At 58.5% G+C, this 23,415-nt stretch overlaps 1 protein-coding gene across 6 annotated transcripts; it reads right to left on the bottom strand.

Annotated features, from left to right (window-relative positions):
* Positions 1–146: 146 nt before the first annotated feature.
* On the bottom strand, positions 147–16,795 carry SLC17A9 (solute carrier family 17 member 9). 6 transcript variants are annotated; one of them, XM_070486250.1, is made up of 14 exons: positions 16,590–16,725; positions 13,988–14,130; positions 10,127–10,324; positions 9,533–9,672; positions 7,352–7,451; positions 5,944–6,074; positions 5,298–5,394; positions 4,981–5,077; positions 4,217–4,304; positions 3,318–3,352; positions 2,768–2,883; positions 2,064–2,119; positions 1,866–1,895; positions 147–1,268 (listed from the first exon to the last, which is right to left on the bottom strand). In XM_070486250.1, the coding sequence occupies exons 2-14, from the start codon at positions 14,098–14,100 to the stop codon at positions 1,105–1,107; spliced, it is 1,365 nt and encodes a 454-aa protein (XP_070342351.1). In that variant the 5' UTR covers positions 14,101–14,130; positions 16,590–16,725; the 3' UTR covers positions 147–1,104. The 6 variants fall into 6 exon arrangements, 5 of the variants coding, with proteins under 5 accessions (XP_070342351.1, XP_044604265.1, XP_044604267.1 ...); XR_011494725.1 differs by lacking the exon at positions 13,988–14,130 and having other exon boundaries at positions 2,638–2,883; positions 16,590–16,795; XM_044748330.2 differs by lacking the exon at positions 13,988–14,130 and having other exon boundaries at positions 147–1,376; positions 4,951–5,077; positions 16,590–16,795.
* Positions 16,796–23,415: the final 6,620 nt, after the last annotated feature.

Below are 23,415 nucleotides of genomic sequence, written 5' to 3'. Positions count from 1 at the left end.
TCAACATTCCCAATCCACAAACGTGTCCCTTGGATTCTCATTTGACCTGTTCGCAGCACTTTGCTGGTTTCCTTGTGAATGAGTTAAATAAATCTTTAACACGTTTACTCTTTTTTTAAAAAAGGATGTTAAATAAAACAACGGTCTTCCTTTTAAATAGTTTAATAGTCATTTAAATAAGGCTTTGGTGTGATTTTCCACATTTTTATAGTTTCTCTTCTCTACATATACATCTTGCAGAATCTATTATTAATTCATGAGCCGGCCAGCTCCTCTGTTATAACCTGGGAGGGTGAAAGACAATTCAGAAAGGGAGGTTCGCCTGATTCTGGGGAGCAGCTTGGGCAGGAGGGGCCCACCCCCCTCTCAGCTGGAGTCACTAGGCACCAGGGAAGCAGATCACATCGCTAGTGCCCAGGGATCCACGAGAGGGGCATACGGGGGGAGCCTAAAGACGGGCAAAGGCCTTGGGCCCACCGCCTACCCAGGGAACAGGGGTCTCAGCCTGGCTATTCGGAGAAGCCCCCCAACAGCCTTCACCTAGAGCCATGGTTCTCACTCGGGAGTTTCCCTGGGGACAGCTGGTGATGTCAGGGGACAGTTTTGGTTGTCATGACTGGGGGGTCATCTACTGTGTGGCAGCCAGGGATGCTGCTAGACATCCCACAGTGCACAGGGAGGCCCCCCACAGAGAATGATCCAGCCCCAAGGGCACAGAAACAAAGGGAAGCAGGTTTCAGGGGAAGAGCCTGGGATGGCCACTGCACTGGCTTACGTCGGGGGCCGACTGTAGAGGGTGCCTGTGGGTCTACGTGGGACAGGCTGTGTCTGTTATGAAGCTGATGCCACTAAAAACACACCCATGCACCCCTGGCAGCCTCGCCAACCCTGAGACGAGGGCACGATCGCCCCACCAGCAGGTGGGGAAACTGAGGCCCAACCAGGGCTGCCTGGCTCTGGCATTCGCCCTGCCCGCCGGCCTGGCTGAGGCTGGCTCTCTCCCCTGCTCATAAATCTGGGGTCGAGAGCGAGTGTCCCTTCAGCTGAGTCCTTTGCCCCGAGGCTGATGGCGCTGGGTCCTCGGGGCTTGTGGGGTCTGGGCAGCTAGAGGTCCTCGTGGGCGGGGCTCAGGTCCACGCGCTTGGCCTGTCCGAACACCAGGAAGGTGCACAGCCCCAGGCTGCTGATGGCGGCCACCAGGTTGAACACGGATGTCCAGGAGCCAGTGGTCTCGATCAGGTAACCGCCCAGGCACACACCCACGATACCTGCACTCAGGAGAGGGGACCGAGGGGCTGAGTGACAGGCAGTCTCAAGGGCAGTGCCAGGATGAGAAGCTAGGGGGGTGGTGCCTGGAGGAGAGGCTGGGGTGGGGGCTGGAAGGAGAGAAGCCAAATTCAGGTGTCCATGCTGCCGGGCCGAGGGTCTCAGGGGGCAGAGACCTCAGGGGCCATCCAGGAAATCGCCCACCCAATGGGTCCCTCCACATCCTCCACAGGGGACGGGGGCACTGGGGAGGGGCTGGGCTGGGGAACGAGTCCCGTCATCATCCTCCAGGCACTGGGCTCACGGGGACCCTGGACCATGGGGATTTGACTCACATCTGGGGGTCAAGTCAGGGGGCGAGTGGGGCTATGTGCCGTCGGAGAAGCGAACACTCTGTTCTCTCCCTAGGCCAGCTCTGGGGTCTGCACTCTCCCCACACTGGTCTGACACTGTGGGACCCTGCTGAAGGTGCCCGGCCCGAACCCGCAGGGCTGGAGCAGCCAGAGGGAGTGGGAGGACACAGGGGTGTAGCAGCCAGGAGGCACCTCAAGGCCTCTGGGCTTGAGCCCCAAAGGCAGGGACCCCAGGGCACCTCTCACCTGCCAAGGCCCCAGCTGTGTTGGCCACACCTGCGAACAGGGCAGAGAGAAGGAGGACTGGTCAGAGGAGACTGACTGTGACCCACCCCTGGCTCACCCGCCCGGGGGCAGCCCTGGGAGCTCAAGGAGGGACGAGGCTGGGTGAGCAATGCCTGGGCTGGAAGCAGTTGCTTCCTATCCAAACGGCAGGGTCCTCACCAAACAGAAAGCCAGCGCAGGACGGGGCCAGGTCCTGGATGTTCACAGAAATGCCACTGTGGGAAAAGGGAAGGGAGGCAGGCCAGTGACCACGGGCAGACCACCCTGCCAGGCCAGCAGCCAGCCCTCTGAGCGCCTGGAGCCTGCAGACCGTCAGGGAGCACTTGGGACCCACCCTGCCATGCCCGGGTGCCGGGCCATGCCAGGCCGTCTGAACCCGCCCCAGCTCTCCCATCTGGGCCTTGGCACAGCACAGGCACCCACTCCCGGGACAAAAAAAATGGGGAAGCAAGCTTGCTCAAATGCAGTTCACTAATTTGAAAGCGACATTGAATTGCCAATTCCCAAAACAACTCCCAGTGAAGTTTTCCTAATTAAAGGTTAGTACCACTGAGCAGATCGGGAGGGGCAGATGCAGACGCAGCTCACCCCTCACGTGTTGGGGACAAAAGATGCTACCTGGAGATGGCATCTCTTCTCCCAGCCCCTCCCCAGGTGAGGTTCTTGTTTTTCAAATGGCCCAGGTCCACACCAGCTCAGACAACCCTTTGCCTCCGTGGCTCACTCACGGGACCTGCCATGCAGCCGCCCTCCACGTGGCCCCTGAGCCAGGCGGCTTCTCCCTCACGCCCAGGACGAACGATGCTGGGGATGCTTGTGGGCAGCAGGGAGCGGCTCCAGCGGACAGGGCGCCCGGCCCTCACCTGTGGTTGAAGGTCTGAAGACCGATGGAGGCTGACGCAAAGACCACAGACTTACAGAAGCTTGAGGTGTGACCCAAACACAGGGCAAAAATGCTAGACAGGCCGAGGCCCATCACCTGCGGGAGAGACAACTGGTGACAGGGCAGGAGCCACGGCAGCCAACAAGTCCCCTCCCCAGGCGGCCTGGGGCACAACGAACAAGGGTCGGTGAGCAAACTCCTCCCAGGCTGGGGCCTGCCCAGGGGACATGTGGGAAGAGGCTCCATGATAAGCCAGCCCTGCTCGTCGGAGCTAAAGGGGAGAGGCCCCATCCTGCATGAGCAAACCCAGGCCCAAAAATGGGTGCCAGGGCTCCGAGGGGCAGAGCCCGTGTACGCAGCTCAGGGAAGACCTCAGCTCAGCCAAAGTGGACCCAGCACTGACCCGGAGCACCCCTAGCTGCCCTGCCACAACAGCTGCCTTCTGGGTCAGGTGATCTGGGGACAGAACCCCTCAGCTCCCAGGAGCAAAGCAGGGGTGCCCAGAGGAAGCCACGCGCCGACGGTCCTACCTGCATGAACTTCCGAACGGTGATGGTTCTGTAACCTGAACAGAGGGGATACGGCAGATGTTCCCATCGGCCCATCTGCACTGATGCCACTGGTACAGGTGGCGGGGGGTGGGGGTCCCACCCAGCACACTGAGGAGAGGCAGCAGGGGAGACGAGAGACGGGCCCTGGCTCAAGATGGGGTATCCTGTGTCGTGGTGAGATGTGTGCACATGCGTGTTGGTGCATGTGCGTGCATCTACTCTGCTGTGCGTGTGCATGGAGAGGGTTCCCACAGCAGAGGCCAGGCAGACGCATGGGAGGCAGGCCACTTGGACAGTTACAAATGTGCTTTCTTTGTGTTTCTGCAAAGTTTATAATTTTTCCACAACTGGTGTGCGGTACTTTTGTAACTAGGAAAAGACTAGCATTTAAGAAAGAGCGCAGTGTGCGGAGGGAGAGGGGAGCATGTGTGTGTGCGAGGGCGCTGTCCTCGGGGCGTGCGCACTCGGGTCCTGGGCGGGCACCTGACACGCACAGCCCGCCCCAGGTCTGTGACCTCTGACACCACCAGGTGCCCTTTCCTGCTCTGAAAAGGATTGGGGGCTGAATCTGGCCCCTCGAGGGGATCTCCACCATCACAGCGGGACTCAGGTCCTCTCACTGTGCCCCAATACCCCCTTAATTGGGAAACTGAGGCTGGGGGAGGCGACAGGCTTAAGGCAGTCATCAGCTGAGTCAGGCGGGGAGCTAGCTCCCACAGGCCCAAGAGCCGGGGGTCCCAGTCTCACAGCTTGGTCCTCAGGGGGGTGAAGCCCCCTCCCATCGCTGTACCTGCACCTCCAGGAGGGGTGCCCCCCTGCCCCCGAAAAGTGAGGTAAGCCCGGTGTGGCTCTGGCCTGGCCCCTGCCCTAGCGCTCACCCTGACTGATGAGATGATCGGACAGAAATCCACTGAACAGACTGGCGGGAATCGCCACCAGCCAGGGCACCACGTTGAAGATCCAGCCCTGTTGGGGAAGGGGGGGAACAGGGCCTCAGAGGTGGCCAGAGCCGGCATGCAGCCACCAGGGAGAGTGGCTGCCCATGCCCACTACTGCCCAGTAAGGCTCTCCTGCCCGCAGGCTGGACCTTCTGGGGTTGGGGATCTCCCTCGCCCTAACCTCTCTGCCACCCTGGCCAAGCGCTGGGCCCACCAGGACTGTGCCCCTGCAGGCCGAGTCTCCCCCATGGCTCCCCATACTGTGATGGGGCAGAGCTAGGGGACGCACCCCTCCCTGGGAATGTGCGGCTCAGGGGTCCTGGTCACCAGAACTGGGAGGGTGGCCGGACAGCCTTGGTGGAGCGAGCTGAGTGGATGGGCAGGTGACAGCCCTGTCCACATCACAGCCCCTGCTTGGCCCTCATCAGGAACGACCATCCACAGATCGGCCGGCTGGGTTGTATGGTGGGGACTCTGCTGGGGCAGCTGGACACGGTCCCGGGTGTGAATGCATTAGCAGGATGGCACCGGGCCTTTCCAAGGCGCATCGACCCAGGGCGCCAGCCCCGAGAGTGGTGAAGCCACTAGCCCCTGTGGTGTCAGAACCATCACCGAGGCCGGTGGAACCAGGGGCCCATCTGCACACCACGTGCTGGCTTCGTGGCGCCACTTACCCTGCACGAGCTGCCAGGCGGCCAACCCACCTTGGAGCTGGGGAATGTCTCCTTAAAGAAGGTCGGCAGCCAGGAGAGGAGGATGAAGAAGGAGCACGCGGAGGAGAGCTGGGAGAAGATGACCGCCCTGCAGGGAAGCAGACGCCAGGCTCAGGTCCACGAGCCCCCAGCCCCCTCCCCTCACCAGGGGCCAAGAGTGGCCCTACCCCAACATGGGCCGATCTGACCCCCTGGCTGTACTCACCCTGTGGTCAGTTGGTGCCAGGGAGCACGTGAGGCCCGCCAGGCTCCAACCCCCATCCTGCCGCCCCTGCCCCACACTGCGACCCCGTGGCAGCCAAGCTCACCAGACAGAAGGCTTCCGGAAGAGCTGTCTCCAGGGCACTTTGGTGTGCTGGGACATTGGCAGGCCTTGTGCCAAAACGCCCAGGGCCAGGATAAGATCTAGAGGGAGCAAGGTGTTACCACGCAAAAGCAGATCAGAATCTGGCAGGATGGTGCCTGCTCATGACAGACCACTCACGGGGATGGTTCCAGTGGGCCAGCAGGCCCCCACACCCCTGCATACCCTCCCTGGCTGGGCACCATCCTCTCTGCCAGCGCCTTGGGTTGGTAGCATTTGCCTTTGAGGGTCGACGTGTGTGTTGAGGCTTTCTTTCTCGATCCTTTCCTGTCCTCGAATCCCCCAGCCCCCTTCCTGCCACCTGAAGCCACGACCGCCCTGCAGACTGCCTGTGCCCACGGCAGCTCTCCCTAGGAGCCTGCTTCTGCCCGAGCGGAGCTCTGAGGACTGAGCCCAGCCACACCCGGGCCGAGAGCTCGGTGGCAGACATGTTTCCTGAGCCCCTAGTCTAGGGGACTCTTTTCACAGCCTGGGGCAGCCCTGGGTCCCCCTGATCTGGCATGCTCTGCAGAAGTTCCGTGGCTGCTCTGGGCCTGGCCCCTCCCCAGGCAGTGGTGTTGGCTGGCACTCGCCCACCCGGCTGTGGTTACCTTGTTCGCTCAGCAGGTACCTGTACACGTAACACACCCACAGCAGGGTGAGCCCGCCAGAGAAATAGAAGACGCTCTGCCAGCCGTACCAGTCCAGGAGCAGGGAGCCCACAGCCCCCGTCACCAGGGTCCTGGAACGACAGAGAGGAGTGTGGCCATGACCCTCGGCTTCACTCAGGCAAGCAGATAGAGAACCCCCACCTGGTGTGCACTGAGTCCCTAGTAAAGAAGGTGTTTCTGGTGCCTGTAAAGCAGCTGCTCAGAAGCCCCAGTCTCAGCGTATTTTGTTAAGGATTGCAAGCTTTCAGGAGGGGCTTCAGATGCCAGGGGCCAGGGTGGACGTGGGCACAGCTGCGTGGGTGTGACATGGCACAGGGGTGGCTGCTGTGGGCCCTGTGCTGCTGCAATTTCTTGCTTCCAGGCACTCCGTTGGCCTACAATCGTGGTGTGGATACTTTTAAACAAAAAAAGGCAACAAGAAGAACGTATTGCCAATGCTGAACTGAAACCTCCATGCTGTTCTCAGCTTCACAGGTCAGAGAGGACGGAACAGCAACCAAGCCCAACTCCCACTATTGTCCCAAATAAGTCCTTGCCCACCCTCCCCCTTGCTGCCCCTCATCTGCTGAGCTTTGGCCAGGAGACAAAGGGGAATAAGAGAGAAGAAAAAAGCTCCTCTCCATTGAGGCCAGTGAGCCTGTTGGGGGTGGCCTTGCCCTCTGAGCCTCGCTCCCCCAACCATGGGGTGGACACAATCTCTCCCTGGGCCTTAGGGAAACGGGATTCTGGATTAACAAGGAATGTTTCTCTGTGGGAGCATGTCCCATGTCGCTTATCTGAAGTTGACATTTCACTGGCGCCCTGGGTTTTCATTTGGGCCCTTCTGGCCCAATCACAGGCACCCCCTGCCCCTCTGAATTCCTGCCTAGACCTCAGCAGCAATGAAGTCAGAACCCCGGGACAGGCAGCCCCATTAGGACAGCAGGACATCCTTCCACCCCTAGCGAGGTCTGGACATGAGGGCCTGGGGCTCGGGGGCGGCGTAGGGAGGAGGGACACAGGGTGTTCACACCTGGGCTGTGACAGGTGAGCACAGGCCACCTCCCCACCAGGTTCCTTCTGCACAGATGAAAGGGGACTTGATGAAGAAGTCACTGCCCCTGCCCTGTGCCAGAACCCCAGAGCCCACGCCACGTGCCACCGGCACTGGGGACAGAACACGCACAAAGAGAAGCGCTGTGCTCAGAGATGGGGAGTGACAGCCAGCGCCTCCTGGAGCACAGAACCCGCCAGGCCCACATAACCCTGAGCTGCAGATGTTCCCATGTGGCCTGTCCTGCCTGGACCTATGGCCGCTTTGCCAGGGGCACTGCCTCTGCCTCCCCTGCCCACCCAGGCTGGGACTTACCCGAACTGGGAGCCAGCCCCCACAGTGCTGTAGGTGAAGGCTCGCTCGCTCTCCCGCACCTTCTGCGACAGCAGGCTGGTCAGTGCAGGGAAGTAAACTCCTGGAACAAGCAGAGAATGCAGAGGCCCCACAGCCACATCCCCGAGCTGAGGGGTGAGAGCCAGGCTGGGAAGCTCCCCGGGGCCCATCCTGGATTATTTGGGCTTGGGACGTTCTTCATGCCCACCTCACCCCCAAGGGACCAACAGGGCTGGGCTCCCAGTGACACTCGGCTAAGGAGACACTCAGCTTGGGTGAGAAGAGCATTCCAGGTTGCAACACAGAGTGGGCAGCAGGAAGACTCGGGTCCAAGCTGGCACTCCTGCCACTGTCACACTGGCTTCCGGAGCCATGCCAGCTCTGAGACCTGGCACTGATATGCACATGTGCGCACACACATATGAGTTGTACGTGCACAAACACACACACCATACACTGATCACATTAGCACACACGCCAACTCACACTAACACACAGTCACACATACTCGCACACACTGACTCACGTGGTCACGCACTCACATACACATTTGGACACAAGATGCATGTACAACCAGTGAGACCTGCACAGCCCTGTGGAACCACAGTGCTGGGTCCTGGACACGACATTGCCCTGTAGCAACTCCAAATGTTACCACGGCAGGTGGGGGAGGGAGCACAGGATCTCTCTGTATGTTTCTTTGCAACTTCCTGAGAATCTACAATTATTTCAAAATCTAGTTAAAAAAAAACCCTGCCCTGAGCTCTGCAGCTCCTGCCTGTTACGCTGTGTTTTTCTGCAGAAACACCCAGGGAAGCTAAGAGGCCAGGGGCCCTGGACAGGACATGGCCCTTGCCTTCCCATTGGGTCCTGGGCCCCTGTCCACGCCAAGTGCCAGTCACCCAGGGTGACAGCTGCCCCTTGAGCCCTGTTTTGTCCCCCATAATTGGCCACAGACCAGCTGTACAGAGGAGTCCTTTTGCCTCCCAGGATGATGGGGAGAAACAGCCCAAGCTAAGGGCCACCCAGCTGGGTACCCAGAGAGCCAGCCAGGTGTCCTGGGACCTTCCTCTGCAGGACAGAGAGCACCAGCCAGAGGCCACATGAGGAGCAAGTGGGGTGAATCTGCAGGAGCACAGGAGCCAGACCGCTCAGACCACTCAGACCAGTGGGACCAACCATGGGCCAGACTGGTGGGGTTGGTCAGGAAACAGGCAGGGGCCAATTCCAGGAGATCTGGGTTCCTGGGGGCACAGGCTAGAAGCAGGGTCATGCTCTGCCCCAGGCTCTAGGGGAGAGGGGAAGTGGAGGTCCCTTCCAGAGTGAGTGGGAGAGGTACTCAGGAAGGATCCCAGATCCCACCCACTCAGATCGCATCCAGGTGATGGAAGCTGTCGATGCCATGCTGGTACAGGGCAGGAGTTCAGAAGGCCACCCCGTTCCCTTGAAGGTGGGCTGTGCACCACCTGCCATCAGCTAGGCCACTGGGCGTCTTTGGGGGGTGCTCTCTCCAGAAGTCTAATGCCCCCAAACCATGGGAGACAGAAGTCTTAAGAAACCTGCATCTCCTCAGCCTGCTGGCCTGGCTAGTGGGGTCGTGGCCTCTGCCCAGCAACACAAAGAAACGCCACATGTCCCCACTGTGCTGCCCAGTGGGACTAATACATATCACGTAGCAACCTGGCTGCCACCCAGGTCCCTAGAGTAGACTTTTTGGCAGAGGAGGACAACTGACATCAGAATGTGCCAGACTTTGAAGTGTTTATAGAAAATGGAAAGTGGTTCAGGTGCCAAGTCATTGTAGGGAAGTGCAGCCGGGACAGCACCCGCCAACAGGGACTGCCCTCCCGTGGCCCTGCGCAGGGCCGCGCTGCCGGCGAGGACAGCTGCTCACCCGCCAGGCTGAGGGCCCCAGGACCCTCTCAGCGATAGCCCTGAGGTGTGATACACCTGCTCTGATTTAAGGCAGAGCTGAAAGCACATCATACACAGGGGCACAGACGAGCACATGTATGCATGCACACGTTCACCCACCTGCGTGAACACACACATGCACTCATCCACAGGTGTGTAAGCACACATGCACACACTCCCCTGCTCTACCACGCCTGGCACGAGAGTTGAATGCCGGCAGCGTGAGGGAGCAGCCTGAGGCAGCCCTACCTTGGAGCAAGCCTGTGAGGATGCGAGAGAAGGTCATGAAGACTAGGTGGGTGCTGCCGAGGTGGGCGAGCATCGGGGTGGCAGCGGTGATGAAACCCCAGGCGGAGGCTGACAGCAGGATGACCTTCTCACCCCCGATCCTAGAGTGGGGACAGAAGGACGGTGATGGGAGAGCTGTGCGCCTGGGCTGATGGGCTGGTCCAGAAGATCCTGCTGTGGAGGAGCCTCGGGTGGAGGGCCTGCACCATGCCTCGCTCAGAGAAGCCCTTTGGGGTGGGCAGTGCTGCCATATCCCCCTCTGCAGAGGAGGCTGCGTGAGAGTGCAGGATCCAGCCTGGTTCGTCTGTCCCCACAGCCCCCAGAGCTGCCTCATGAGGATGCCAGGTGCTCCTTGGGGTGCCGAGCACCCCAAAGGGGAGCTGTGTGCTGGCCCCCCAACCACCTCCCACGTGGACCTCGGGTCTCCCAGCTCACATCTTCCTCTGTGTGAGGCCTCTCCCCACATTCATTTCCCAGGAGCTGCCTCACCCTGTGTGCCAGCAGGGCCCATCCTTCCCGAGAGAAGCCCCCAGCCCTGCAGGGAGAGGTGGTTACCTGTCCCCCAGGTGGCCGCCCACGATCTGAGTCAGGCAGTAGCCCCAGAAGAAGCTGCTGAGCACGATGCCGGCCTCCTTCTTGTTCCAGCCGAAGTCCTGGCTCATGGAGACGGAGCAGACGGGCATGCTGACACGGGCGCAGTATAGCAGGCACGTGCCCAGCAGCAGTGCCCCTGTCCATGCCTGACACTCGGGCCTGCAGGAGAGGAGGGCCTGGTCAGGCCCAGAAGAGGCGGAGCCCTCCTTCACGCACGTTGGAAGGAGGCGGCTCAGCCATGTCTCAAAGTCTAAATGCCCCTGTCTATTGACTCCTAGGAGAACACAGCAGATACTAGAAAGATGCACGACATCATTCAGAACGTCAGAGTTGGGGACAGCCCAAATGGCCAGCCATAGGGCAGGTTAAATAAGCCACTGCAGGGGTGCTCCTCTCCAGGACCGGCAGCCGGGACCAGGGCACCCACCTTCTCACGGACTGAGGGGGCCCAGGAAGCCACCAGGCTGGAGCCGGCAGCTCATAACCCACTGAAGGAGCAGTGGGCTGGGCAAGAGGACCCCAGCTGAGGCAGAGGGAGGGTCCCATGACCGGGTGAGACCAGCACGGTGGGCCCCCCTACAGGGTCCCCAGGAAACCTGGGGGCAGGTGGCAGCCAGCAGGGGACACAGTGCCATGGGGGCAGGTGGCCCCTTGGAGGAACCTGGGCAGGGGTGAGGCAGCCCTGGCAGCCTGGGAAGGCCTCCAGACAAATGTCCATAGAGGGACAGTCCACAAAACTCCTGGCCAGTGCTCCTCGATATTAGTCACCAAAACCAAAGGAAGTCAGAAACTGCCTCAGCAGGAGGAGCCCAGGAGATGCGACTCAGGGCCTGTGGGATCCTGCATGGGGTCCTGGGACCTCGGGGAAACTGCAGAAATCAGAACAATCCTGTGTCACTATCAGTCCACTGATGGTACAGACGCAGGGCACTAATCTGGGGAGGCTGGTGTGCTACCCTCACAGTGATTCTGTAAATCTAGAACTCTTCTAAACGACAACGTTTATTCTTAAGAAGAGAAAAAGAGAGAGAGGGAGCCTCAAGCACTGTCCGTGCGGGAGAGACCCCGTCGGGGAGGCACATGGGGGATGGCCCAGGGGAGGGGGCAGCTCTAGGGACTTTCGATGTCTGTGTGCAGTGAGGGTGGTGACGGGGGCAGCTGTCAGGAGAATGGAGAAGCCTAAAGCAGTCCCAGCAGACGGCTCGGGGTCCTGCTGCACCTGGACTCGCCCCCCGGCTGGGGTGTGGGTACAGGGGGCTGGGTTCTCCCTGGGGCTGTGACACGCTGCAGGGAGAAAGCTTGGGCTGTGGGAAGGACACGGGCAGGGGTTCCAAGCCTGGGGATCTGAGGCCTGGCCAGGTTGGATGAAGGAGGACGAGGCATCGGTACTGCCAAGCCTTGAGGAGGTCACTAGGGAGGAGAAGGTCAAGGGTGAGAGGCCAGGGCACCAGGTGGCCAGCTCATAGACATCAAAGTCACCCAGGAAAATGGCGGGATTCAGCCAGGAGAGGAAGGCAGGGACCACGAGCCAGGAACCAAAAGGAAGGAAGGGGTGTCCAGGAGGGGAGGCTGGCTAGAGCCTCAGAGGGCAGTTTGCAGAGCAGAGTGGGGAAGGACACCTCTTGCCTGGTGGATGAGGGGGACAATGGAGTCTCTCCCTTGCCCCCCAAACCCCCATTCAGACCTCTGTCTAGCCCTGGCGGGGGCTGCCCCTGGGCTGCCCTGGTGGGGATCTACCAGAGAACAGTGAGTGGCCAGGGGTGGTGGAAGTTTGGACTCGATCTGCGGTGGACACATGGGCATGTTTCCCACCCGCTGGCCCTCTCCATGCTCGGGCTGCCAGTCCGACTCAGGAGGACAGGCCAGGAGCACCCGTGGGAGGGCCGGAGTCCTCATCTGGTTGCCTCCTGGGGGGATAAGGCCCTAAGGGTAGCTTCATGCCTCAAGGTATTGCCAGCTGGCCCAGAGACAGTGGGCGGCACACACGCCAGGAGCCTGATAAACAGGCACAACAAAATGTGTCCGCTGTCTCAAAGGCAGCACCCGACCTGGAACGGGGCCCACCTCACCGGGGCAGCAGCGGCCAGCAGCGAGCCGAGGCTACGCCCATGGTCCAGTGCCCTCCCGCCAGCAGGGTGGACCACTAAGCACTGGAGCTGGGTGAAAATGCGGGACCAGAAGGCGCTGCTGGCCAGGAGCTTTTCAGGAGAAGGTGGTTTGTTTCAGGGCCTGCTGCCACCCTGGGGCAACTGCAGCAGCCATGGCCTGCCGTGCCTGGCTGTGGACAGGCCTGAGGCACGTGGGACAAGTTGCCTGGCTGCCCCGAGCCTCAGTTTCCTCAGTGGAGAAGGGTTGTGCCCATGCCTGCCTCCATCATGCTCAGTAAACAGCAGGGTGACCCACAAGTTCCTAGTGCCCCAACAAGGAGCCATTGTGACTGGCCACCTCCTCTGGCCGGCATCTCCACACGGTGCACTCCCCCTTTGCAAACCACAGTGTACTTTTCCAGTCGGGGGGCGAGATGGAGAGGCTGTAGCTCCCCTGCTGTCTCGGGCTGGCCAAGGGACCTCATCGTGGGGGCCCCAGGGTCACACTCCCCTCACCCCCAGCAGTGCCCTCCACAGCCAAGGAAGCCGGTGCGGAGTCCTGCAGTCCCACCAGCCGAGACAGATGATTCGAGGTTCAAGACCATCACTCGTGGGTTTGGAGTGAATGAGTCTGAGTTCCAAACAGTCTGGTCTATTGTCCCCAAACAGATCCACATTTGTAGGCCGGGGCCCCACCTAGAGTTTGGGAATTACATTTCCAAAGTGCTGTCAGCTCCCGACGAAGCGAGTGGTCTTCTGCGTTGAAGAACTCTCCAGGAGGAGACGTGGGTGCTGTTCGGGTCCCGGCATGACTCCAGAGCCCTGTCCCTTCCCTGGGCCTCAGTTTCCCCATGTGTACAGAAGAGGTTGCACTGCACCACGGATTTCAAGCTGGTCTCTGGGTGCTCAGAGGGGTGCATGGGTGTGGCTCTAGGGCATCCCTCTGCTGCTATGTGCTTTATATATTGAAACTTCCTAGAGGTGTCCAGTGGGAAACAGGATCCCATGCTAAAAATATCCACAGTGCTGCAATTCCAGGAGCCAGCCGCTTGGCTGTGCCTTGGCTGAGCCCAGGGGAGGGCGCTCCACTTGGAAACTGCCTAGTGACCCCTCAGCGACTGCTAGAGCAGGGACCCTGGCCATCATGCCCTGATCCCACTTCCCAGTTCTTAAAATGTTACTGGAACGACTCAGAAGCTGAGACAATGGGAACAACAGCACAGCGGCAGGCTGCACAGGTCTTGGTGGCCTCCCCTGCTTGGAGGCTGAGGTGGAGGGGGCAGAACCCCACGGGGCGGCTCACCAACTCTTGCTCTGGGCCTGGGGGCCCCAAACGCTGGTTTTCTTTGCAGAACCAAAGGCTGTGAGGCAGTTGGGGGGTCCAGGCATCCGCAAGCTGGCGCTGGCGCTGGCTCAATGCCCATCAGAATCTGCGACATGGACCCCAGGCGCTGAAGCCACTACAGGCTCAGGCACCCGTCTCCTCCAGGGCTCCAAACACGAGGACGATGCCCTGACTTCTCCCCAGAGCTCACCCCTGGGACTTGACGAAGCTCGCCCTGCGAGGGCACCAGTCCACCTCCCAGCCTGCTTCCGTCCCAAGTGCTACAGGCCTGTCAGGGACATTGTTCCCTCTGAGCAAACACTCCCACTGGGCTTCGTGGGAAGCACAGAGCAACGCAGTCCAAAGTGCCGTCAAAGTCAGCCCACCCGACGGGGCCGGCAGGGCACCCACCTGCAGGCGCGTCTGCTCCACAGCCCAGCCGCGGCCTCCAGACAGCTGTCCCGGGGACCACACAGGCCCACGGTTTCCCTGTGCCCCTGCAGGCGCGCTCTCTGTGAGCACATGTGTGCATGGCTCTGATTTTCACGCACAGCCTGAGTGACGGAGAGAGAGGTGGGGACGTGGGAGCAAGCCTTTCACCTTCCCACAAGCAGCCAGAGTCCAAAGGTGCCTTTGAAAGGGAGCGTGACTCTTTTATGTGGTCAAAGCAGTGAAGGGTCACCTGCGTCCAGATGGGACTGCGCCCCCGCAGCCTGCCCCTCCCTCAGGTGACCCTACTGGTGACCCTGAGAGCTGGGCTCTGTTTACTGTTGGGTGGGAAGTCCAGTGAGAAACAGCGGGAGGCCAGCTGACACTGACCTGCTCTGGAAGGCTGGGCGGCTACTGAGAATGTGGTGCTGCCCATTAGCCTCCTTATGGCCACAAGGGGTCAAGAAAGGCCCGTGAGGTCCAGGCAACCAGTCCACTTTGAGCTTAAGGCACTGGCCCGGGAGCTCCCTTGGGAGCTGCGTGGGGCAAGGTGCTGTCTGCTTTCTCCCTGGGCCCCAGAGGCCCCCACAGCCCCGTTCCTGAGCAGGAGGGCAGTGCCAGCCAGGTGGGCAGAGGGACTTCCTTCACAGCCGTTGGGGAAACAGAACAAGGAAGTTGGCTGGAGAGGGCGACCCAGATGTGGCCAGCTGCCTGAGGGCTGATTAGGATGTCAGAACCAGAATCCTTGATCCTGTGGATGGGCTGGTGGAACACCGGAGGCTCTGGCAGGATTGGTCAGGAAGGGCCTGAAAGGCTTCATCCCGCCCACTTTGATGGGCCCTGAGCCTCAGGTCAGTGTCCCCAGCTCATCAGGATGCTTCCTGTGAACCTTCTAGAACCTTGTGCTTCCTGCAAACAGCGCCTGTGCTGGAGAAGCATCCATGGCTGAGCAAATATGTGGTCACGTGTTCCCTCAATTCAGAAAAGGGAAATGTGCCCGTGCCACAGGCCAGGAGGGCAGAAAGCTGGAGGGAACATGCCCGGCCAAGGCTGCCCCCCACCCCCTGCACTGGGGTGTGGCTGAAGAGCAGCCCTGCCCATTGAGCAGACAGTGCTTCTCCACACAGAGCGCAGGCAGAGTCGGCAGCAATAAACAGTAGCACTTGTTATGATCATTATCACTGTTATCCACTCAGGGGTGTGAAAACCTTCTCCCAGCTGAGCCCAACTCCACTCAGGATCCCACAGGCCCCTCCAGAATGCCTGGCTGTTGCACGTGCTCCTCTCTAAACTGAGCAGGGAGGGGAGTAAAGGCAAAGCCAGCCAGAGCAATTAAAATATAACCTGAGAGGGAAGTTTGCAGAATGTTCTATAGCCCTGGGCCACAACCCTCTGCCTGGCTGGCCTGCCACACACGGGTTGGGCTCAGAGCAAGGCTGTGCCCCTCCATAACCAGCAGGGTAGGGAGGGAGGAAGTGAGTGAGAGGCAGGCTGCAAGACCCCCCCCATCTGTGCACCTGCGCAGGGCAGCCCTCCCTGCTCTGGCAGGCACCTGCTGGGGAGACTAGGCCAGCGCTGACATTTGGGCTTTGTGGCTCGCACTCTCCTCCCTGCTCACCATGCCGGTCCCATGGGAGCCTCTGGCTTCCCTGCTAGCTTTACCTTCATCTGGGCCCCAACATCAGGGGACTTGCCGGGAGGCATGGCAGGAAGGTGCCATCATCCTGCAGGCAGCAGGGGCTGGCCCCAGAGAGCAGGTTTCTGGGACGCTGAGCTGGAGCTGCGCTAGCTCTGCAATCACAGGGCCTGACTTTGGGCCCAGGGCCCCGCAGGCTCGGCCGAGGAGCCACAGCCCATGGAACCAGATCGAGGGCTGAGCCACGGGCGGTCTAGGGGCTGCTCTGGGGTTCCCATCTCGTCCCTGGTTGCTGTGTGTGTCACATTCGTGAGCAGACCCCCTGCCCAGGAGTCTTCTGCACTTGACAGTAGACAGTGGAAACAGAACATGGAGAGGAGTGGGTCACCCGCCTGAGCCCTTCCTCCTGACCACTGACTCTCCCCAAGGGGACCCTGTCCACATCACACAACTGGAACTCAGCCATTCAGCCACAGGGTCCAGCGTGTGCCCCCCTGACCAGTCTCGACTGCCCTGTTGGGTGACCCTGCAGTGCTACTCCTTGTCCTCTGGTGTGTGGTCACCAGTGGGGGTTCAGGCCTGTAAATGGGTGTGGTCTTACCTAGCAGGATCAGTTCCAGGATGCCGGACTCTGCCTGTGAGCCATCTCTCCTCACTGTCTGAGAGGATGCTCCCTGCCCCAGACAGGCCTCGGAGGATGCCCCCTGCCTACACCACCCCCAGGACCCCAGCTGGCCTGGAGAGGGCTACGGGGGTACTCGCGGGTCCTGGGACTGGATGGAAGGGAAGAGGGTCCCTGGCAGTAGGGGTACTTGTGTGCTCCTTCCTGCCCCTACCCAAGGGAGTGTTGGGCGTGCAGCCCTGCAGCCAGCAGAGCCCTAAGCGGAGACGTCTCCCGCAGGACGCGCCGCTCCCTCCCCAACCACCCCACCCCCGCCGCGGCCCCACCTGGACCACTGGGCGTCCTGGGCCGCGTTCTTGCGTGCCTCGTCCGGGGGCGGCTGCATCGGGCGCAGACGGCCGCGGGCGCAGCGTGTCAGGAGCCGGCTCCCGGCCGGGCCGACCCACGCGGGCAGCGCCGCCCAAGGCCACGTGTCAGTCCCAGCGGCGCTTCCGTCCGGCGCTCCCAGGACGTGTCGCCCCCGGACGGCTACCGCGGCTGGCGGGCGGGCGGGGCGGGGCGCGCCAATCAGGTCCCCGCCCCGCGGACGTCCGACGGGGAGGCCGGGCCTCGCGGGTCTGCGGCGCGATGGTCGACCCCCGCTCAGGCCTCCCCGCTGTTCCTGGAGCAGGCAGACAGCCCGCCCCGTGTGGCGCCGCGCTGCCCCTGCGGTGGGCGGACGGGTGGGGCTTTGGCGGAGCTGAGCCGGTATGATCCTGGCCCCCGCGAGTGCCGAGTGATGGCACTGGCCTTGGACACGTTGTTGAGCCCGGGAGCCTGCGGGCCCGCCTATAAATCTGGGGGATGATGGTGGTCCCCACCTCACAGGGCTGTGTTCACATCAAGTGAAAGTTAGGGATAATCTTAACTAAGTGCAATGACAGTAAGACTCCAGGGTCAACCAATTTTTAAGACAGCTCTTTGGAGGTGGGCTCCAGCCCTGTGACCCTGAACCAGCCTGCCGGCACCAGCGGCGCAGTGCAGTCAGTCTGCCCGCAGCAGATGCTTGCCGAAGGGCTGAGTTCTTCACACAGGTGTCTGAGCATGGATCCAGGCTGGGCCCCGAGCTGTGTCCCATGGGGCCCTCACTCTCAGGGGCTCCACGTGTGACTTGAGAAGCCTGCAGCACGTGGATCTTATGCCCACATGAAGGACGCAGGCAACACACAAAGGCTGTGAACGTGGGGACACAATGATGACTGGATTTCTGGCCACATTCTGCTTCTACCAGCTGCTGCCTCCTTGCATATCCTCCCCCCACCTCCACCCCGACCCACCTCCATCCACCTGCCACACAGCAGCCTAGCGAACTGGGCCATGTCACACCATGCCGAAGCCCTCCAAAGGCTTCTCACTGCACTTAGAAGAAAACCTAAAATGTCCCTGCACCACGGGGGCCGGCCTTCCCGGCTCCAGCCTCCTCTCTGGGCCTCAACAGCTGTGTCTACCTTAGGCCTTTGCACTGTGTTCCCAGGGGTTCACTTGCCCAGCTCCGTACACGCTTGCTGAACAGATCGCTATCCTTTCGTCAACATCTGACGCTCAACGGATCAGAAAGATGGTGTGGAGAGAGCTGTATGCCCTCAAATAGCCCCAGCCCACAGCCAAGGAAAGTCTGAGCATTCTTGCTGAACTCTTTGCTACCAACAGTACTCCACTGTCATCCTGGTCGTTCGCTTCCACCCACTGCATGAGGCTGATGATGATAATTTTAGACAAAGACCTAGAATCACAGTGTAGGGGACATTTGTCTCTTGACTACCCAAAGTCCCTTTCCTCCTGGAGCTGACTGACGTTCTGGGGCGGGCAGACAAAGCACAAAAAGGAGAATAAAAGGGTCGGGAATGGTTGTTTCTGCACATAGACCGGGCTGGAGTGTCCCTGAAAAGACACGTGAGTGAGGCCTGAGTGAAGTGAAGGAGCAAGCCACACAGGTGGGGCGGGAGGGGCCCAGGCTCAGGTGCACAGGACCACAGGGGCCCAGAGGGGCTGGAGGGGGAGAAGGGAAACGAGGTCACAGTGGTGGGGGCAGTGCAGGCACCACAGGCCTTGGAGGCCAAGTAGAGGCCAGCCAGGGCTCTGAGGTTGGAAGCTACCAGTGTCACAGGACCACCCTGGCTGCTGTCTGGACAGCGTAAGGGGCCAGGGTGGAGGCAGGGAGGACAAGACCACTGCAATACTCCAGGCCCGAGGCGAGGGGGCTCTGGCCAGGGTGGGAGCAGTGAGGCCAAGAGGTGCCCAGTGCACAGGCTGTGCAAGAGGGGCCGGGAAATGGCTCCAGGGCAAGCAGCGGACACCTTCCCGAGACCCCTGAGCTCGGCAGGACTCCCAGTCCTCACTGAGGTGGAAGGTTTGGGTGGCAGCCAAAGCTGCTAGACCAACTGTCACATTCTAAGGGGAGGCTATGAACCTGGTGCTGGCAGTGGCCAGGGTGGACACATGCTGTCCAGGCTTCTAGTTGATTCCGTGAGCTACCCCACACCCAACCAACCAACCCTCCTTGAGTTTCAAGGTGGAAAATGACTGGGTGGGATGTGTACAGAGAGAACTGCCGCAGACAGTTTAACAGCTGGTTTTCAAGAGATGGAGGGCTGCTGTTGGTGACAGAGCTGTCACAGCCACACCCACTGGCTTAGGGCGTTGGTTCCCCCTTCTTGTTTGGGGCCTGCCCACCTAACGTCTGTTTACTTCCAGTGCTGCTGCACCGAGACAGGCCGTAAAGGTTCTTTTAAAGCTAATTCACGCCTCACTGCTTATGTTGTAACCTCTCCCTCCTTGGCCCCCAGAGCCGTCCCTCCTGCACAGCACGAGGCAGGCAAAGTACAGACCAGCCATCACACCTCACACAGCTTTTCATAAAATGCAGATGCCACCCCGCCACCTCTGCCCCCTCTCCTGTCACCTCTGGCCCCTGTCACCTCTGCCCCCTTTGCAGCCAAACAGGCACAATTCCTTCTCCTGAAGAGATGAGTCCATGAAAGAGACTGACAAATGGCCCCTCTGCCATTACAGACAGGAGACTCAGAAACGAACTCCCAGCTCTGGACACAGTCTGCAGGGACTGGCTGACGGAAGGAGGCAGCCCCCTTTGGAGCAGAATTCGTATTTTAAGAGGCAGAGGAAAACAAGGACGAAGAACTGTGTACAACTTCATTGGAACCAGAAAAGATGGACTTTATGATGGTATCAAATGGATTTGGTCAATATAGGCTCTACAAGTGGAATTCCTGAAGGTTCTGGAAGAGTTCACTCTTTTCAAGTTTTTTTTTATATACGTTTTTGGTGAGGAAGATTGGCCCTGAGCTAACATCTGTTGCCAATCTTCCTCTTTATTCTTTTTTTTCTCCTCAAAGCCCCAGCACATAGTTGTATATCCTAGTTGTAGGTCATTCTACTTCTTCTATGTGGGACGCCGCCACAGCGTGGCTTGATGAACGGTGCTAGGTCCACGCCCAGGATCTGAACTAGTGAACCCTGGGCAGAGCGCACGAACTTAACCACTCAGCCGCGGGCCGGGCCCAGAGTTCACTCTTTTCAAAGTGCTGGTGAGCTCAGTATTTGAATCTTACCAACACTGCTCTCAACACTCCTGTTATACACTAAGAACACAACTAGAACGCCCAGGGATTAAGGGCTCTCCCGTCCACGAGTCTGTGGCCAAGCAGGGACCAACACCCTAGCCCCTCACCTGGGCCAGTGTGGTCAACAGCCCTCCATGCTTCCGGCTGACTGCCCCCCACCTCCCTCCTTGGCCCCTCCAGGCCTGGCGTGGCAATCCTTGGTGACAGCTCAGTTTGCTTTCTAAAGCTAGTTGGGAAGATCATGATCGTCAGACACCATGATCTGTAGGAGAGAAAACCTCACTTGTGTGAGCAGAGCCTGCAGATGTGTCTACAGACGAGAAGTCACAGGCAGGCAGAGAACATGTCGACTGGCAGCAGCTCCATCACTTCCCTCCGGTTACTAAGCTCAAACATCCCACCCCAAAACACACAGAGCACCTAGGAATCCGGGCAGACATGCACAGTACAGCCAACAGCAGCATCCCCCATGTCTTCCTCCCCCAAGCTCTCAGTGCGAGTCAGACTATCACCACACAGTGTCACAGCCTGACCACACAGTACCCAGAGCCAGACAGGAGGGTAAAAATGCAGCCACTCGGAAGGGCCCACGTGGACAAATTCCACGCCCCTCCAGCTATTCCTTCACTGACTGTTTTGGATAGAGCTGGGTACAAATGAGTCTGACAGACCGTCTTCTGCACTGTGGTCAGACCGGACCTGTGAACCTGGCCTTCCAGCTGGGAGACCTCCACACACTGCAAACAACTCCAAGTCCCACATCCTTAACTCCACACCCTCTGCAGTGAGGAACTCACCTACCCTGCTGACACAGGGATGTTGTGAACCACGAACCCAGACTACCCCTCCCTGCCCCACCAAGGCCCTCGCCTCACTGGGGCTGGGGCTTGGCCTGGCTTCCAGGGAGCTGTGGCCAGCCTCCTGCAATGATAAACAGCTCAAGACACCACACCTCCAGGGTCACCCATCGCAGAAGAGTCTGCCAGGCTAGTTACACCAAAGGCCCGCCCAAACCCTGTGTCCACACGTAAGCAAATTCACCACGAGGAAGGGAAAAGGACTTCAATGGCATCTCAGAGTTATGGGAGGACATCCAAGACAGGTAGGTGCCACGTCCTGACACTGGGGCGCCTGCTGAACACCTCAGACTCTCATGAGTGCAACCCAAGTGTCCCCAGCCCTCTGTGAGGGTGCATCATCAAGAGCCACCACATCCCTCCTGCAAGGTGGGGAGCATGGGCATGAAGAATGGCATAAGGTGTCATTGCCATGTGGGGACAGTGATGGGAGAGGCTCCTTTTCCTGTTCTCTGACTTCTACACTCCACAGTACCACTGCCCTGGACTCCACTAGAAGGTACCGTCTCTGTCAAGTGCCCCACAACCGCCTTTCACACGTGAAGGCGCTCGTGGCCCTGAGAGTGGGACCCACGCCCAGACGGACACGGAACAAGCGCCACAGTGAGAAGGAACCTGGGGCTCACTGGAGCAGTCCCTCTACCTCAAATGTTTGGGAACTTTCATAAGCAAAAGGAAATTACTTAGGATATTCCAATTCAGCTTAAAATCATGTGGTGGGTAGCCCAAATAGTTCTATTTCCTTCACAAAAATGAAAGCTAAGTGTCACAACTCTAGAGGACAAACAGCAGGTTTCAAAGCAAAGGCACAGACATGAACAGACACACACCAACCAGACAAGAAAAGGGGCTGGTGAGAGTGGGGACAAGGCAACAGCAAAGCCCAGAGTAATGAGACCAGTGTCCTTCCCCCCTTCTCAGTCCCACAGGCCAACTTCCAATAAAAAGGCGTTACATTCAATTCCTTGTTCTTATTAGGCTATCTTTACGGAAAAAAAGAAGGAGCTTTTAGATGACCACTGAGACAAAAATGTGAGAACTTTTACTGTGAAATTAAGAACAAGCAGCAAAGGCAACCTATTCTGCATTCTTCAAGATGCTGGTGGGGGCAGCACATATCGGCCCACAACAATAAAGCGGAGTTACAGAATCAGAGGCGTACAAAAGGACTACAGCAGGGATGGTCCCATACAGGATTTCACAGGACTGACGCTGACAATACAATTTACTATAAATCCAAAAAAGCAGTACATGTTTCTGAAACAAAAACATACCCGTTGTAAAAAATGACACGCGTGGTGTCAGAGTAAAACACGTCGAAAAGCCGGACTTACACAGGTTGATGAGGACATGCAGCAGGTGGCCGCGCCACATGACGCCCTACTATGTCCCACTCGATGTCTTCGGTCAGCAGAAAAGCAGACCACTGCATTCACCTGATGCTTTTAATCTAGTCTTCTGTTCACAAGACTTGACGACAACAACTCGGAGGGGAGTCCTGCTCCATTATCCCGAAGACGTCGCTGTCTTTAACAGAAAATGTGCACAATTCTTTCTGACACCCCTGGTTCTGCCACTCCCCAAAACTAATATTGTACAGAAAGAGGAAAATAAAGACATCACATCGCCTTAGAAAAACCATCCTCAACGTGTTTTCTCCTCACATCTTCAGAGCGCGTCTTGACTGGATGGAAAGAAGGGCCTCGGTGTCCCCGGGGCCTCATTCACGGGGTCTTCAGTCACGTGCTGGGGAGACTCTCATCTCAAACACCAGTCCAAAAAACATCTGCCTTTTCTAGAACCTGGAAACCTTAATTCAAATGGCAAAAATATAGTTCTCATTTGCTTTGCAATAGTCCCAAGGCTTTGGAAAGATTCCAAACCAGGGGTTATTCCTCACATGACTTCATGATATCAGGAACATAGAGTACCAGAATATTCTCAGATTTTATTTATTTCAAGGCACTTTCCACAAAAAAGCATAAAAAGCAGAAGTAACTACCTCTGTAAAACATTACATTTTAATAAACATGATAGTAAAATCCAAATGAGACGAAGCTGAAAAATCAAATTATACTTAATGCTCATTATCTTGAAGTGGCTTAATTTAGTTTGCTTGCTGAAAAAGCAGAAACTGCAAAAAGGTGGCAAACAGGCAAAGTCTGTAAAGCCGCTCCTTTCGGAGGAGATTTCTAGTCCACTAAGAGATCCCAGGAAAAGTAACTAAACCTCTTAAACCAAAGTAAAGAAAACAAGGATAACAGCTGAACCCTTCAAGTACCACTACCAAGGAGCTCACGCTGGTCTTCAGCACTAGCTTAGGAAGCTACTCAACGGCTGAACTGGGACAGAAACACCAACACTGAGTCTTACAGCCACTTCCTGACATTTCACACGCGTGACAAAGCCCACCCAGGTCCAGGAGTCTGTGGATAACTCCTGAGAACAGGACTTCCCATTACTACACACCTCACACCTGCTAATCTGGAGAATACGTCCAACTGATTATATATTAATTAGGCAGGTAAACGGTCTTATATACACCCATCATAAAAGAGAAATAGGAACATGCTGAATTATCTGGTGCTTTTCAAAAAACGTACAGCTTTATCTCTACCTCTCTTCTAAGATTTTTCTTCCAGCTTCTGCTATATTTAACTACTAATTACCTGAAT

The sequence above is a fragment of the Equus asinus genome, chromosome 15, assembly GCF_041296235.1.
Source record: "Equus asinus isolate D_3611 breed Donkey chromosome 15, EquAss-T2T_v2, whole genome shotgun sequence".
In the NCBI taxonomy this organism is placed as follows: Eukaryota; Metazoa; Chordata; class Mammalia; order Perissodactyla; family Equidae; genus Equus; species Equus asinus.
The sequence above is the reverse complement of the archived record's forward strand: the minus strand, read 5'-3'. Positions and strand labels throughout refer to the sequence as shown.

What these genes read in the sequence shown, in the direction of transcription:
- SLC17A9 (XM_044748330.2), bottom strand. Translation starts at nt 16,648, where the DNA reads ATGCAGCCGCCCCCGGACGAGGCACGCAAGAACGCGGCCCAGGACGCC. An exon ending in GGGGCTGGCTCCCAGTTCGG is followed by an intron (nt 6,075 to 7,351) that starts GTAAGTCCCAGC and finishes CTGTCGTTCCAG; the next exon opens with GACCCTGGTGACGGGGGCTG. An exon ending in CGATCATCTCATCAGTCAGG is followed by an intron (nt 3,353 to 4,216) that starts GTGAGCGCTAGG and finishes CCCTCTGTTCAG; the next exon opens with GTTACAGAACCATCACCGTT.